The sequence below is a fragment of the Montipora foliosa genome, chromosome 2 (genome assembly GCF_036669935.1).
Source record: "Montipora foliosa isolate CH-2021 chromosome 2, ASM3666993v2, whole genome shotgun sequence".
NCBI classification, from domain to species: domain Eukaryota; kingdom Metazoa; phylum Cnidaria; class Anthozoa; order Scleractinia; family Acroporidae; genus Montipora; species Montipora foliosa.
Window position 1 is genome coordinate 55,688,256 of NC_090870.1, and position 17,500 is coordinate 55,705,755.

Sequence of the window (17,500 nt, forward strand, 5' to 3'; positions counted from 1 at the left end):
TATCGGAGAGTACGGTTTACCGGAGGATGAGGCAATACGGATTGAGCAAGTTCGAGTTCCCTGCATCAGGGTTGGTAACGTTACCTTACATATAGGGGTGAGTTGGAACACGATACATGCAGTCATTCACTAGCCTCCACGCAACAAAAAATCATAGGTCACCGTTTCGCAGCGAAACTCAGAGGTTTTCATAATTGTAATCTACGCAGTAGATGGGTTTTTCGTGGAAAAACATGAAGGAAAACTCAAATATTATATTTGTCTTTCCGTGAAACCGTCTTGGTTTTGTTAATGTAAGGTTACCCAACATGTTTACATATAGGGGCGCGTTACATATGATATAGGGGGAAATTAGCAGTTGAAATAGTTTTCGTGGACCTGTCTTGAGCAGAAAGCAACTCAACTGCTCAAGGAACGCCAATTTTTTTCCAATTTGTTTACGAATGAATCCTGCAGGAATTGTAGGCCAATGAGGTAACTCGATTCCTTTCGTAGCGTATATATCACATGATAAATCATTAAAAACATGGATGGAGGATGTTACTTTTGAAACCCCTCATTTTTATTTCTTATTTTCTCACGTATTTTCCAGTGATCATTAATAGTATCTTGAAGGGTAAACGTGCTTCGATACTACATTTTCCCTAGGAATTTGAAGTTTCATGCTCATCGATAGCTATTAGAGGTCCTATTACATTTTCCGCGAGGGAGTTTAGAAAACTGTAGAGCACACGTTTTTAGTCAACGCCCTAGTTTTATTCACGTACGCATCATTATAAAATTGCGAACTCATAGAGTACGTTCAGCTATTACTGTTCAGCTTTCGCGCCCCTATATGTAAACATGTTAGGTAACCTTGTAAACATTAACAAAACCAAGACGGTTTCAAGGAAGACATCAAAGATAGTTCTGTGCTATTAATACGTATCTGAGTTGTTTTCTGCCCAAAACAGGCCCATGTAAACTATTTCAACTGCCAATTTACCCCTACACATAACGCTCCGCTATATGTAAATGTCTTGGGTAAGCTTGCAAACATAACCTGAGGCGGTTTCACGAAAAAAAAAAATAAAATAAAGACAGTTCCGTGATTTTAATTAAGACGAATTTGATTTGCTCTCTGTCTATCTTCACTCTGCATTATCCCAATCTTTGAGGTTTCTTTCATGTTTTTGCGCGAAAAACCCATCTACTGCGTAGATTACAATTATGAAAACCTCTGAGTTTCGCTGCGAAACGGTGACCTATGATTTTTTGTTGCGTGGAGGCTAGTGAATGACTGCATGTATCGTGTTCCAACTCACCCCTATATGTAAGGTAACGTTACCAACCCTGATGCAGGGAACTCGAACTTGCTCAATCCGTATTGCCTCATCCTCCGGTAAACCGTACTCTCCGATACAGCAAGGATCGAAGATATTTCCTTGATTGTAAATCCCTCTTGTAGCAAATCACCAAGCACAGACTGTGGAATAAAGAAAATGGGGGCACCACACGTTCCCTCGAGTTTCTTCGGTGCTTCTCCCCCAAATTTGGTGCATTCTATACGCAAAGACATCATATCACTGCGAGTATTTATTCCTAACATTTCCATTTCGTGTACCGACAACTTGCAAACAATGTCCGGAGTAATGTGTTCAGTTTGAAATTTCTCAGTCAGATCTTCGAGTTTCAGTCTCTGTAAGACTGTGTCCATTTCGAGGTCTCCAAGAGAACACGACAGAAGCAAGAACGGAAACAAAATGGCGGATCCTCGATATCGGTGCCCATGGCATTGTGGATTTTTCACAAGCTCCTACCCAGACCCCGGGGAATCATCACCTCATAATGAAGAACGCACCGCATATAACGACAAAAGCACCTCATATAATGATGACAAACAAAGCACCGCATATAATGTAAAAACTACTTCATATAATGACACAACCACCACATAGAACGACGAAAGCACCGCATATAAAGACGAAAGCACTGCATATAATGACAAAAGCACCGCATATAATGACAAAAGCACCGCATATAATGACGAAAGCACTGCATATAATGACAAAAGTACCACATATAATGACAAAAGTACCACATATAATGACAAAAGTATCGCATATAATAAGAAAAGCACTGCGTATAATGTGAAAGGCACCGCATATAATGTAATATGCACCGCATATAACGTAAAATGCACCGCATATAATGAAAGAGGTTCACATAAGACAGTGTTGGCGTTCAATACTACTCACTAATTTATCCTTACATCACTTATTGTAATTCCACTTGGTCTTCTACATGTCTCCAATTTAAATATAATATTCTACTTGCAAAAGCGTGCTGTGCGAGCAATAACAAATTCAGATTACCGAGCGCATTCTGCTCCTTCAAAATTTTGCGAAACTAAGCATCATGGACATTTTCAATAAATTCATTTCAATTTTCTAAGTTAATGTTTTATTGTTACAATCAGTTGTTGCCACCGATGTTTTTGAATTTATTTGAAACAAGCCACCAAATGCATAATTGCGGTACTAGAACAGCCAACAATTATCGGCTACATTTTTGTTGCACTAGCATCAAACAATTTACAATTCTTTATCAAGGTCCAAAAATCTGGAACTCTCTTCCTGGATCAACTATTGAATCATCTAGTTATCTAAACTTTAAGAAAAATATGTTAGGGTTTCTTGAGTTATAGTTATGCCGCACAAGCATTGCGTGAGATTATTTAGATTAATGAATAAGCATATGAGGGGGCCCCTCTTATAAGCCCGGTGGTTTCTTGGGGTCTCCTCGCCACAATTATTGTAATATCCATCCTTTCTTTTATTAATTAATGACTTTATTCTTATTATTGATTGCCTTTGTAATATTATTAATTGTGTGGCAAAAAGACATTCAAGAGACATTGGTAGACTAATTTAATTATCATCAAAGAGCAGAAATACTGTATTTTTTCCCTGAATTTTAGATTTTCGATGGAAATAATGACGCGAATACAGCAAAGAAAAATGTTCTAAGCAATGTACTAATAACAAGGTGGCTACGTTTTGTGGCGAAGAAGCACACACTCGACGTTCCTTGTATGAGGATAGAGGTGTATGGAGTGAAGCAAAACCCAGGTAAACCAACCAACCAATAATAATAATAATAATAATCATCATAATCATAATCATAATCATCATCATCATCATCATCATCATCATAATAATAATAATAATAATAATAATAATAATAATAATAATAAGCCATGAAGCCATGAAGCCATTATCAAGGAGTTGGAAATGAATATGCGAGTTCATAATAGATATAATATAGTCCAAATTTGCACAAGTGTAGATGAACTAGACAAAAGCTTGTGTTTTCATGAGCAGTTTTTCAGGTCGCTTAGCGAGTGACAACCGAGAATTCCGTAAAACAGTTCCTTTCCCAAGTCGCTTAAAGTTAAGTGAGTCGGCAAACTTCAATAGAATTCTCATTAAATTAAGCCACCAAACCAGGTAGCTTAAGCGAGTTGGCAATTACTTTCGGCCAATGAGGAGTGGCTTGCTGTTATCCAAATCGGAAGTACAACAGTCGTATAAACTCTTGTTCTTAGGCCATCGTAACTTGAATAAGAAAATAACACAAACAGCGGTGATAAACATTGTATTCCAACGCATTAATTAATATGGAACTTGACGTAAACCGTCTTCTTACTCTTATTATTTTATTTTTGCATTGGCACGTGCTCTTTCCTCATTGAATCTTACCCGTGAAAACACGTATCATTTTTAAGTCGCTGAACGAAGTCTGTAAACAAACCATTTTCAGGGATGTTAAGCGACACAACAGCTATCGTGAAAACACGGCCAAAGACTTCAGCAGGGAGTGAATCTGTTTGCACGTTCAACCGTGGTCTTACTTGTTTGATGTAAAGCATTTCGTTAACCGGAGACAGTCCAATTTGTTCATGCATTCCTTCAACACTCTAAAGCAGCTGAGGAGGTCCTCAGGGACAGCACCCGCGGGGTCTTGATCATAATGCTTGCGTACAGAAGATGACGTACTATTGTGGCCATCCACGCGTGTATGTAGATGGCCACGTGTGTAGCCAACATAGCTGCCTGTATCGCGCAGGTTGCATTGCCGAAAATGGTACACAACGCACTGTTGATTAACCAGCTGTGGTTTAGTTTCGCATTCTCGGAGGTCTTGGCCAATTTTTCTACTGACAAGGATGGGTTGGACTGTAGTTTGGAGCTTGGGGCTTAAATCTTTCAACTGAGTCTTAACAAAGTTAGCAGAATCCTGGCCCGGTTGTTTGAAAGCCAATTAACCTAATCCAGGATTAGCGTAAACTTTTGTTTCATGTTTTCAACTTTTTGCTGAAAGTTCCTTTTCCCTTTTTTGGTTTTTCAAGATTGACTTCTTCTAATGTAACGTTTGGGCGAATATAAACGTTGAACAGCATTTAGTAGTAGAGTAATAAATCCCTTGGCTCATTTTTCAGCTGGAATTAGAGTTCATCGGCTTTTAAACAACTGGGCCCTGGTCCTTAAATGGTACGAGTACCCAAGTGACGTTATTTCTCACCATTTCCACCGATGCCTGCGATGGATGCTGGTTAGTAACTCTTGAGTTGGCAAAGGGATTAATGGTAGAGTTGATAAGGTGTTGGGGGAACTTCAAACGTGAGAACAGGGACTTTAAGCGTTCACACTCCCCCGAGAAATAGGCCCAAGATGAGGACAAACGGTACGCGCGATCAAGCATAGTTGTCAATAAAATTCGTTTGTACTGACCTGTTGTCGATGTGACTATGGTAGTGGAGAAGTAAACCAGTACTGGTAGGCTTCACGTAGACCTTAGTCTCGATTTGGGGCGCTCGGTTTAGGAGGTGGGACTCGAGAAAGGGAAGCATTTCATCCTTTTAAATCTCCATGGTAAAACTGACAGCAGGATGGGCGTGGTTGAGAGTGTTTAGGAAGTCAATAGCTGTAGTTATATCAGGCATAACAGTGAGAGTGTCGTCAACTTTTCTGCGGTAACAAGCAGGGAGCTTTCCTTCCAGTTCTAGTTTTTCTTTCAATGATGACATAAAGATGTTAGCAAGCAAAGGCCCGAGGGGGGACCCCATGGCTATACTTGATCGCCCGTACCGTTTGTCCTCATCTTGAGCCTATTTCTCGGAGGAGTGTGAACTCTTAAAGTCCTTGTTCTCACTTTTGAAGTACTCCCAACACCTTATCAACTCTATCATTAATCCCTTTGTCAACTCAATAGTTACTGACCAGTATCCATCGCAGGCATCGGTAGAAATGGTGGGAAATGACGTGGCTCGGGTAGTCATACCATTTAAGGACCAGGATTCTGCTAACTTTGTTAAGACTCAGTTGAAAGATCTAAGTCTCGAGCTCCAAATTACAGTCCAACCCGTCTTTCTCAGTCGAAAAATTGGCCAAGACTTCCAAGAATGTGAGACCAAACCACAGCTGGTTAATCAACAGTGCGTTGTGTACCAATTTTAATGTAACCTGTACGATACAGGTAGCTATGTTGGCTACACACGTGTCCATATCTACATACACGCGTGGATGGCCACAATAGTACGTCATCTTCTGAGCGCAAGCATTTTTTTAGGGAGGTTTAGCATCGACGACGGCGACGGCAACGGCGACGGCAACGGCAACGGCAATGGCAACGAGAACGTCACACATTTGCATATTTAGTGGGCAAAAACAATAGGTTTGCACGCCCTGCACGTGCGTTTTTCATTTTTGTCCATTTCTTTGCCATCGTCAGCAAAACTACAACGTGAAATAGCCTAATTTGAGGTTTTATGGAGGACGTAAGCATTAGGAGATAAATTTACATTTTCTCTCTTAAATTAAGCGTGACTCATATCGGTTTCGTTCTTAAGAGATTGCCACACCATTGTCACTTAAAAAAGCTTGGAGTAGTCGCAAAGTGATTAAAATTGCGCGAATTTATGTTTTGAGATGACGTTCTCGTTGCTGTTCCTGTCGTAGTTGCTAAAGCTCCCTATTATGATCAAGATCACGCGGGTGCTGTCCCTGAGGACCTCCTCAGCTGCTTTAGAGTGTTGAAGAAATGCATGAACAAATTGGACTGTCTCGTTAACGAAATGCTTTACATCACGGCTTATTAACACCACGGCTGAACGTGCAAACAGATTCAATCCGTGCTAAAGTCTTCGTCTAGCTCTTCTTTACTTATGCAAATTTGGAGGATTTTATATCTTTTATGAACTCGCACATTCATTTCCAACTCCCTGATAATGGCGTCATGAGGTCGCCGAGACGTCGGAAATTTAACATTGTATCGCTACTTTTTACATGTCTGTGTTTCTCAAAATCATTAATAATAATAATAATAATAATAATAATAATAATAATAATAATAATAATAATAATAATAGTAATAATAATAATAATAATAATTATTATTATTATTATTATTTCTTTGGGAGATGGGTTAGAATTTAACGCTTGGGAGATTGATAGATCCCACAGGGTTAGACGGAAAAGACAAGATGGCAGCCGTGCGATCATGGTGAAGTTCAAGAATTAAGGGTTTTGAGGGCTAAGAGGGGATGGTTTCACAGTTATCGAAGACCTTAATTTTGTTAACCAAAAACTTTTACAGATGGCAAGAAATGAGCATAAAGATACTCCGGTGTGGACGATCGACCTTAAAGTATTTCTCAATGTTGATGGACGCGTTCGTCCATACATCCCGTCGGAAGATAAAACAAGGTTACCGCTCTACCCGCATGCCCGCTAAATGAAGTTAAGCAAATTCATTCTCATCAGTTTTATGGCATTTTGGAGCCCCAAGCCTTGGCAGCTGCATAGTTTATCAAATATGATCCCTGTTCTGATATGTTTTTGTTATTTTTCTTGAACTCATAATTTCTCTATACACTTAAGCAGCCGCAGAAGGTGAGCTATTTTCTATTTCTTCTATTCGCTACTATATATAATGGGGGTTAGCTTGGAAGTTTATAGGGAGGCGATAGGCTTTTTCAACGATTGCTCTTTAATTAAATGTATTTGCTTTTCCTCTCTTATCTTTTATTTTTATTACCAGTCACATCTCAGTTATAATTTTTACCTTTCTGTTGTTAGGCGGTGATAATGAGCCTGATAATCCTGGACCTAACCCTAGTTCTTCATTTTTGAGTGGCCACGCTAATGTTCGGGGCTTAAAGTTAACATAGCCGATAAATTTGATGAGCTTGTCTCAATAATTTGAAACAGAAACTTCATACTTTTAGTATCTCTGAGACATGGTTAATTTATTCAATTTCAAGCGATTCCTTTTGACATTCCAGGTTATTGTCCTATTATGCGCTTGGATACGTAAGGGATGGCAGGCGATACGGAGGTGTTGCTTTCTCAGTGTCATCCCATTTGTTTAGAAGTCAATGGGCTTGAACTTTTTTTTGTGATGTTTGTTACGGTCCACCTTGTGTAAATGCTCAAGCCAACATTAATTTTCTTACGAATTTGCAATGTAGCGTTGATAGGGCTTTGTCTAATCCCCAAAATGCCCTCGTACTTCTTGGTGATTTCAATGCTCACTACGATCCTGTCAATCCGTCTCAGGGAAGCCATTTTGATGCACTATTTTAACGCTGGATGGAATGTACCAAGTCGCATCAAGTGATTACAATACCATTCTCGTCGCCGGGCCAGAGCCTTCTGTTTCTTTTGGTCACGTGGTCGGCGAAACGAAAGGATCTGGTCGCACCTTAAAGTTCATTTTTTTTTTTTCACTGGCTGATTAAAATTGTATGTGCAAAACAAATTAAAATAGCCTAATTTCGATCTATTAAAATTCAGTCCTAAACAAACTACATCATCTCGAGGCTCTGGGGAATAAATACAAATGAGTTTATTTCCCAGAACCTCGAGATGATGCTTTTTGTTTTGGACCGAATTTTAATATACCAAAAGTGGGCTATTACGAGTACCCCGCATTACATTCTACTTCCGGCCCCTATGGCGGGAAAAAAACGGGACGGCAAGCCCTTTTTGGTGCGTTTTTCAAAAAATTAAATAAAAACTTGTAAATTATGGTGACTACGCCAAAAAAGGCGCCCAAGTTTTCGCGAAATCAATAAGAACTTAAACAACGACGACGGCGGCAGCAACGAGAACGTCACTTCAAAATATAAATTCGCGTTATTGTAATCACTTCGTGACTATCTCAACCTTTTTAATTGGACCTGAGGGTGTGGTATCCTCAAGAATGACACTGGTCGGAACGGCGCTTAATTTAGGGGAGAAAATGAAAATTTATCCTCAAGTGCCGACTTCCTTGATAAAACCTCAAATTTGGCTATTTCACGTTAGGGAGCTTAAGATCTACTACGGCGACGTCGACGAAAACGTCACCTCAAAATAGAACTTTGCTCTAGTATAAGTCTTTCGCGATTATTCCATCTTGTTCACGTCGTACAATGTGGGCGAAGTATCCTAAAAATAAATTGGTACGAGCGGTTTCAGAGTGAAAATAGAGAATGAAAGATTCTCTGTTGCATGCTAACGTTGTCGTCAAAACCTAAAATTTAGTGATTTCACGTCGTCGTCACGCAGAGAACCGCAAAAATATGAGCTAAAATCCGTGCTGCACGTGCAGCACGATTATTTATGGTCTTTTAAGCAATGATATCACTGTTTTGCGGCGTTGTCGTCGACGTCGTCGTCGTAGATCTTGAGCTCCCTTGTTGTTTTGCAGACGACGGCAAAGAAATGGACAAAAACGAAACACGCACGTGCAGAGCGTGCAAAGCTCTTATTTATGTCCACTAGCTGTGTTTCTTATACATTGTAGTCACCATCTGTCTTCTCATTGGCTAAATGCCTACAGTTAATTCTGGGAAACAGCGTAACCTACAGATTATTCACTAATCTGTGGTTGTCCACGCAATGCATGATTTCCAAGAGCAATGTGTTTGAAAACACTGTGGTCGCTGTTGTCGTTTCTTAAGTTCTGAGTAATTAGGGCTAAACTAGATTAATAACTTATACCTAAGCTTTGATTTTAAAATGTTTAGCTTTGTCGTGAAGTTTGAAAACAGACCTAATGTTGTTTTTTGGCGAGCTAGTGATACTACAGCTTTATCAAATAGTGTTTAAGATATTGTCCCTGAACAGCTAGCGGTGTGGTGGTCAAGTGGTTAGGTGACGGGTTAACAGTGCGCATTGCTAGGTTCGAGTCCTATGGCCATACACTTGGGTTGTCTTTCAGAAAATATATGATCATCTCCCATGATACATATCAGGCTTTCAGTCTTCTAAAGTCACGATAGTAGAGAGATTAAGCATGACGTTTACACCAAACGGCAAACGTCGGAGTGAAATTAGGGTTTTGCCAAAGATGGAAGAACCCTGCTTGATATTAGCTCATTTCTGTCCTGTTAGCTCCATATATCAAGCAACTTCTCAAAGGAACGAGACAAGTTAAAATGAGATAATTTTCACTCTTTTATGACAAGCAGGAGCCTGCCGTTTCCCGTTTGCAGTTGGCCGTAAACGTCATGCTTAATCTCTCTAATCTCTCTAATAGGGAGCCTAAGCAACGACAACGCCGACGGCAATGAAAACGTCATCTTAAAATATAAATCTGCGTAGTTTTAATCGCTACGTGACTATTTCAACCTTTTTAATGTGACAAGAGTGTGGTAGTTCCTCGAAAATGACACCGGTCGGAAGGGCACTTAATGAAGGGGAGAAACTGAAAATTTTTCCTCAAGTGCTGACGTTCTTCATAAAACCTCAAATTTGGCGATTTCACGTTGTTGTTTTGCTGACGACGGCAAAGAAATAAATCGAAGTGAAAAACGCACGTGCAGGGCGTGCAAAGCTATTGTTTTTGCTCATTAAATATGCAAATTTGTGACGTCCTCGTTGCCCTCGCCGTTGTCGTTGCTTAAGCTCCCTAACAGTGAATTCAAAGCAAATTAACAATTCAGGATAATCGCGAATTCAAGGGCGAGAACGGGTTGAGGCAACATGCATTGACGATTCGGGCGAGTCCCTTATTGATTTTTTTATAACTAAGTCTCCTGGGTATTTTGTTCATTCTGGTACTCTGAATCCTGTGGCCAGCTGTGATCTACTATCATAGAGGATGTAGCTTGTCGCAACCACCTAGGGATAATGTTGGCTTCTAATCTCTCATGGCGACCTCACACATGTGTATCTCAAATGTTTACCAGATAGCCAGCAAGCGATTAAATTTACTCTAAGGGATTAATTTCAGAGTTCAGAGATCTGGGGACGGTTGCTCGAAGCCTGGTTAGCACTAACCGTTGGTTACGAGGTCTCAAAACCCATAGGTTTCCATGGTATTTAACGCTGATTAGCGCTAACCATGCTTCGAGCAACCCAGGCTTGCGCTACATAAATTATACAAATTGCTCACCAGGCCATTATGGAATATGGGAACGTAATTTGGCACGGGTCTTTATATTCTTAAGCCCTGGTCAAACTATCGAACCAAGTTGGATCCAACATGAAACATTGTTGGATGTAAATGTTGAGGTAGTGGCAAAACACCATCCAACATTGCTTGACGAAACTGATTCAAGTTCAAGTTGGCGTTAACACTGTAACAAGAATCCCTCGTAGCGTTTGTGCTGGTGGAACTCACTATTTAAGGTTTCTGGCTGTTCATCAATGACCATCCTTGTCCGCTATCGTTGTTGCAAATCATGCTAGAAGACTTGAAAATGAGATAGCGATTCCTGATTCGCTAAGAGCGCGGACGTGGCTTGATTCAGGACAACTTTATAGAAAGAGTGGCAAAACACTGCAACATTGTTGCGTTGAGCAGAATTGTTGGGCGTAATGTTGATCAAAGCAAACTCAATCCAACCCTTGATCAGACAAAAAATGTTGGACGAACATCTTCCAACATGGGCGGCAAAACAGTCGCGATAGCGTCGCACCGGTACCGCGAGGTCACGGGTTCAAACCCCGTTGAAGTCATGAATTTTTCAGGCTTCTTTTCGCAATTGCTGAAATTGCGTCCATAACTGCGAGGATCATAGCTTTACTTGATTTCCTATCCGCATTTTAGTATATGTCTATGATTCATTTTATATATCATTTCGTTCATTCAGTCGTATTTTGAATTGTGCGAAAATCATAAAGGGTTTATAGTGAATGTCGTTATTATGCAGAGGGGCATTGGCCAGTTGATAGTGTAAGCTATATTATATATAATTTTTTTCAGCTACTCATGGCCATAGGGCTTTCGTTATGATTGGTTAAATTTAGCATACTAATACTTTTAAATATAAAAAATAAATGTCAGAAAACCTGATAAAATACGGTGAGAAATAGCTAGGAGCTAATGCATTTCGACAAAAAGGGAAAGACACATCCGTTACTTTAATTATCAAGGCAGATCCATGTTGTAGGTGCTGTGGTCCATCCTGGTCTTGTTGTAACAGACCACTCCATGTGATAATAATGTATGAGCTATTTTGTTGCAAACAGGTGTATATATCTCTTTTTCGAAGAAACCTCTAATGCGGCCAATAATACTAACTCTACTTACCACCTTTTTGCACGCATAGTTCGTGGTTGAGTGCTTTCCTCTAAACCAGGAAAGTGACTTGCACACAAATTTGTGTTCGTCAAGGTCACCTGCGAGTTGCTTGTGGATTAAGATAGCACAGTTAGTCCGGATACGGGGCGGTAATTTTTGGGATCGACTTTTGCACGTGACTTGTAAAAAGGGGTCACCTTCACTTTTTTACCATGCTGCGAGGATCACAGTTTGTTGAATAGTCAAATTAAAGATTATGGAGTGTGGGGTAGTAAGAACATGGGCTCCATCTTTAAGTAGCCGAGATGGACTCTGGTTAACCTTCCTTACTTTTAATTATTTACGTGTCCTCATGGTATTGATGATGAACACTATAACGATAACGATAAGGATGATGAGTATGATGCGGTGATAGCATGATTCTGTTCGAATTCCTATCGTAGAGAACATTGTGGCGGGGAAGAGCACCACCCAATCCTCCATATACAGTGACGATTACTCTAATGGCACATCGGACAAAGCAGTTGATGGGAATCCTGACCAGGAATTTAAGAATGGACACTGCTCACGTACTTTAGAAGATGATCCAAGCTGGTGGCGAGTGGATTTGAGCAGTCCTGTGCAGGTCTTTGAAGTGCGCATCGTCACTGGGAATTCGCCCTCGTCTGACGGGTCAAATGTTACAAGGAATCAAGTCTACAATATAACATTGGGTGAGAGAAACACTTGCAGAAATCTGCTGTTGAAACGTAGTGAACTGAGCCATAAACTTAAGAACAAGAGACTTTTCAAGCTTGACTCCAAGAGAATCATAAGTTAAATGTTTTGTTATTTACTGTAAAGATTTACAGATTTCAAAAGCTTTTTGTGTGCTCCAATTAAGAATTGGTTCATGGTTAGAGTGCGTATGTGGAGTTGTGGAAGTTATGAGAGCACGATAGAGGCGTAAGAGTTGCTCGAAGCGATTGCCGAGGGCAACTCTAGTATCTTGGGTGCGTTCCGAACTTCCCAAGTGCATCCAATCTCGTTGCCAGAGCCTCCGTTACCTTTGTCCAGCGGAACGGGCGCGTGAGGCCTAGTTACTTCATGTATCCCCTATTATATTGTATTTAAATTATAACCTTGCATACGGAATCCGCGCCCGCAGTGCGTGCTGCCGTCAAAACTGTGCTATCCTGTCAATCATTTGCCCTTTCACCGGAAACAGTCCATTTCGGTTGTGCGTAAATGACATTTGTCGATCTACCCCGTCGAAGTTAACACAAATAGATTATCAATACGGTTTTGCCGTCTTCTTACACTTGATTCGAAAATACCAGCCTGAATTCGTCTTAGAATAGTTAGAAAAAGCACAAATAGCAGCCAAAGCACAACAGCTTACGTTCGAATCCTGCTCGCCGACAACCCAAGTTTGCTGAAAAAAAAATTGCCACAAAATGCTTTAAATGGTTTTCTGGCCTTTATTAATAGCGCTCACGTGAATTTTAAATGGAATATCGGGAAAGAAAAATTGCCAAGCTGATATTTGACATTTTCAAGTAGCGAAAATTTGTATAAGCACTACAAAACTTTTACTGACCACCATTGCCCGAAGAAACACCCTTTATAAGCTGCAAGGAAGCCGCTGATGAATTTTGCACAAAAACCTCGGCCCCTAACACCGGAAAGCCAGACTTCGAAAGTTTTTCAGCGAAGGCTCAGTAAGGAAGAGCTTCTAGAGCTTGCCCTCCCGCAGGTCTCCAGAAAGGTGCAAACAAGCTGATCATGTCCAAAAAGGGCAAGATCTAGAAGGGACAGTCAAAATTGTGTTTCTTGTATTGTGCGAAAATTATTCAAAACTTTTCCCTCACTCCCAAACAAGAACTTGCTGTGTCTTGCAATTCTACAGTGAATTAATATTAGGCCAATATGAGAATCAACATCAAAGAGGCACTACCAGGGGTTTTGGGGAAGAAGAGAACATGGCTAATTTGAACTGGAGAACAGAGTAACAGTATCAAAATATTTAAGGGAACAAGGGAAGAAAACCAATTTAAATTATAGTGATCAAAAAGCTGGGAACAAGTTTGAAAGTAATTTGGGGAGCAAGGAAACACAAGCAAATATTTAAAGGAAAGAAGGACCCCTCCCCACAGGAGGACCTCATCAATGAATGTTAGGTTCACAAAGTGGGAATGAAAAAAAAATTGTATTCCTCAACCGATGTTTCAAAATGTATTTAAATTAATTTTCTATTAACAATTCAAGGGACTGACTTTTCACTGGTATTGATTTACGTTTCTCTGATAAGTTTGAAAGTGAATCTGGCAACCACAGTGCCCTTTGAAATGGGAAATAACTTTAACAAACCCTTTAAACTAATATTTTACAAGGGACACAATTGTTGATGCCCTGCAAAGAACAAAGAATAGATTAAAAGAAGAGTTGGTCTGGAGTTCATCCACAATGGAAAGTTAGTGGCTGCATTTACCAATGTAGAGAACAAACACATCAAGTTTCTTCTCAAGCAACCAGGTGATCAAGGAGCTATTCATTTTCCAAAGAACTATGGTAGTGTACCAGTACCTGGGTGAATTCGGGTACCTGGCCTGAAACTGAAACTTGTGGAGCCAGACAACTTTTTGAGCTTAGTACTTAAACTGGGTAGATAATTATGTCTACAATTATTGTCTATTCAACCAACAGTTTCTCCTAATTTTGTGTACCAGTCACTTGTTGGTTTCTTAATAAGCAAATCGCTAATTCAATTAAGGATTCAAGTTCTTTCAAATCATCAAAGTTACTTTGCGCCACCAGGAACAAACGAAAAAATACAAGCACTGAAGAACAAACTGCTCAAGAATGCACAACTCCCTTTGAAACAGCAAACAGGATCCTTGGGTCACTAAAACGTGCTGCATACTACGTGGATGTTTGTAGAACGATCGCAAGTTATAATCACTGAAAGAAAACTCCACTCCAGATCTGTTAGACGATGGTCGTGCAAGACTTGCCAAGCACGTGCAATACCCAACAGGATTGTTCGTTGTTTGGCACAGCAGATGAACGAAAAATTGTTCCCCTCACTATTCACCTGAAGTTCGATCATGATGGACACAAACAAGAGCTGAAAGAACTTCATAAGGTCAGACGACCAAATGTGATCGACCCAACACTCGTTAGAACGCCTCAGTTATCGGACATCAAAGTGCTGAACAAACCAAGGGATTTCGTCGTAAAAATGTTCACTCAGCAACGTCTTCTTCTTCTACAGAATAAAGTTCAAAAGCGATCTTGGTTGTTAATCACATGCTAGCCCAATTCATAAACTGGATAAAGTGGAATGGCAAATTGATTGTCAGAACAATGCGTCATTTCTGTCTCGCTGAGTTCAAAGAAGCAACGGTCAAGAGAGTCACAAGAGAAGGCGAGCGAATGTCCACCGATTGTAAACAATTGGCGTGACGTTGGATAGCACAAGGATAACACAGTTTTTCCCGCTCGCTGAATTCTGATTGGTCAGTTTAAATTTGAGTAGCTTTCGCCGTATGCAAGGAATGTATTTCCACGCGTATATTATAGTGTCTTTAAATAATTAGCCCTATATTCCCATGTATACCCTTATATACCCCTGTATACTCATGTATACTCTTTTATACACCTATATACCCAAGTATACCCTTTTATTACACATAACATGAGAATTTTATTCCATAAGGCTCATTTGTACAAATCTATACGCTTTATTTTCACATGTGAAAAAGGCCTATACAGCCAATCAGAATGGCGTACAGCTATTTCACATGTGGAAGTATAACCAATCAACGATAGCGTAAAGGCGTTTCCATGCCAATCACTTGTGCATCTCGTGCAAATCGTACATTGTTATTGAATTAAATTGAATTTGCATTTGGTTCTATTGTTAGTGAGTTTTTGTTTCTAATTCGCGTTCAGAAAACTATTTTAATGAAAATTCTCATGTTATGTGTAATAAACAGTTTACGACATAGAAAGTGCTTTGTACGGGGTTTTATTCACTCGTTGTTTGTGTCAAAAACCCTCACTCGCTCGTTCCTCGCTCGTTCGGGTTTTTGACACAAACAACTCGTGCATAAAACCCCGTACGCCGCACTTTCTATGACGTTAACTATATATATACCCCAATATAGCCATGTACACCCTTATATACCACTATATACCCATGTATACCCCTTAATACCCCTTTAAGGTTATACATGGGTATATAGAGCTAATTATCAAATACACTATAAATGCCTTTTATTTAAATACATAATAATAAAGGATACATGAAGTACTTACCGCGTGAGGCTCTGAAATAATCCAAAACCGGAACCAGAAAATTCTGGTTCCGGTTAAATAACTGCGCGTGCGTGAGGGCAAACGGTTAGAAATCAACAAAAACATCTGAAGTTTACCTTGCCACGAAAGCGCTAATTTTTCACTCGCGAGACAGTACACATGAGTATAAACACATCTCCTAATACACTCGAAACGTTTAAACTGCGGAGAATAAAAAATAACGGGAGAAATTTTCTCAATGGATAATTATGTGGCTAGCCTTACATACGTATGTTTTATCCCTGCCAAGGGACTCATCGGAGACCTTTTGGCTAACTCGTCAAACATCGCGTTTGAAGTCCGATCAAAATAATGGTGGCAATCTTGGAATCCTTATGTGATAGTAAGGCCAGAATGCCACCATCATTTGATGCTAGCGAGACTTCAAACGCGATGTTTGACGAGTTAGCCGAAAGGTCTCTGATGAGTCCCTTGACAGGGATGAAACATACGTATGTAAAGCTAGCCGCATAATTATCCATTGAGAAATTCTTACACTTTTTCAAATTTTTTCAATCAAAACAAATTTCAGCATCCGGTGTCACACAAGTGACAACTAGGAAATTCAGAATGCTGTATTTTCAAAAACAAAAACGCCGGTTACAGAACTGGTAAGTAGTAAGGAGATTTATTTCTAGATTAACTTCGACCTCGTATAGATAAAAATCCGGAAGAAAACATAATTTTTAGCTTAGAATTTGAAAATTGCAGGGAATGAAACCGTTTTTCAACAGCCAGTCAAATATGGTCTCTTTTGGATTTGACCAGAGTCTCTCTTTTCCGACCGCTGGTCAAGGGAACGATGACTCTGGGAACGAGATTAAAGTGCATCCAGAACTTAATATTTGAGTATATGCACAGCTAAAGACATGAACCATATCAACACGAAAAGCCGCTTCAGTGATTAAATTCGTAATTTTTATCATGGGAAACAGAAGCAAGAAGACACTTTATTGGGTAATTGAAAACACACCACCTTGAAAAACAAGTGCACTGGAATTGGTGCGAAAAAATGCCCATAACGTTTGATCTTCTCTCAAAAGAACTGACTATCGATAAAAACAGAGCGGAAAAAGTATGTCTTCAATCTATAAAAGAAGTGACAAGTTCTGTAAAAACATATATATATATATATATTTTGACTCAACGGTTTGCTGAGTTTGGGCGTTTCAAAACAACATTTACATTCAAAACAGCATTTACACTGGATTATGCAGTTGGTGAAAATAGGATAGTTTGGTGTCATGTTGTCTTGCGTGTCCAGCAAACTTAGTTTCTGGACCTCACTACGGAAAGTATCGGTAGTAATTTAATAGCAAGGTGAAGCTACTTTTCAAAGCTATTAACGATGTGCACATTTTTGCATTAGCGGTAGTCCCGTTGCCCATACTCGGACAGGTTACTAGTTACTAGTATTTTCCTTTTCAAATGATATGTAGGCTTGACCCAAACCAACTGTAGTCATTCCGTGGCGTTAAACTATAGATTTGTGTATGGCGAATTTCATCTTCATTTCACTCGAGCTCCACGGTCCATCCTTAGGTCAATGATCGCTTTTTACTTCATCTATGACTAATTTTTAATTTGACAGCAAAATATCTATTAAAAA

At 39.7% G+C, this 17,500-nt stretch overlaps 1 protein-coding gene and 1 pseudogene across 1 annotated transcript in view; one reads left to right on the top strand and one right to left on the bottom strand.

The window, feature by feature from the left end:
- Positions 1-17,500, top strand: part of LOC137991840 (neuropilin-2-like) — a 62,079-nt gene that overhangs the window by 43,031 nt on the left and 1,548 nt on the right. Inside the window, exons 3-4 of the mRNA XM_068836879.1 lie at positions 2,960-3,110; positions 11,997-12,266. Of these exons, the coding sequence (XP_068692980.1) occupies positions 2,960-3,110; positions 11,997-12,266 (421 nt within the window). The remainder of the gene's footprint in view (positions 1-2,959; positions 3,111-11,996; positions 12,267-17,500) is intronic.
- Positions 3,889-4,984, bottom strand: LOC137987920 (uncharacterized; annotated as a pseudogene).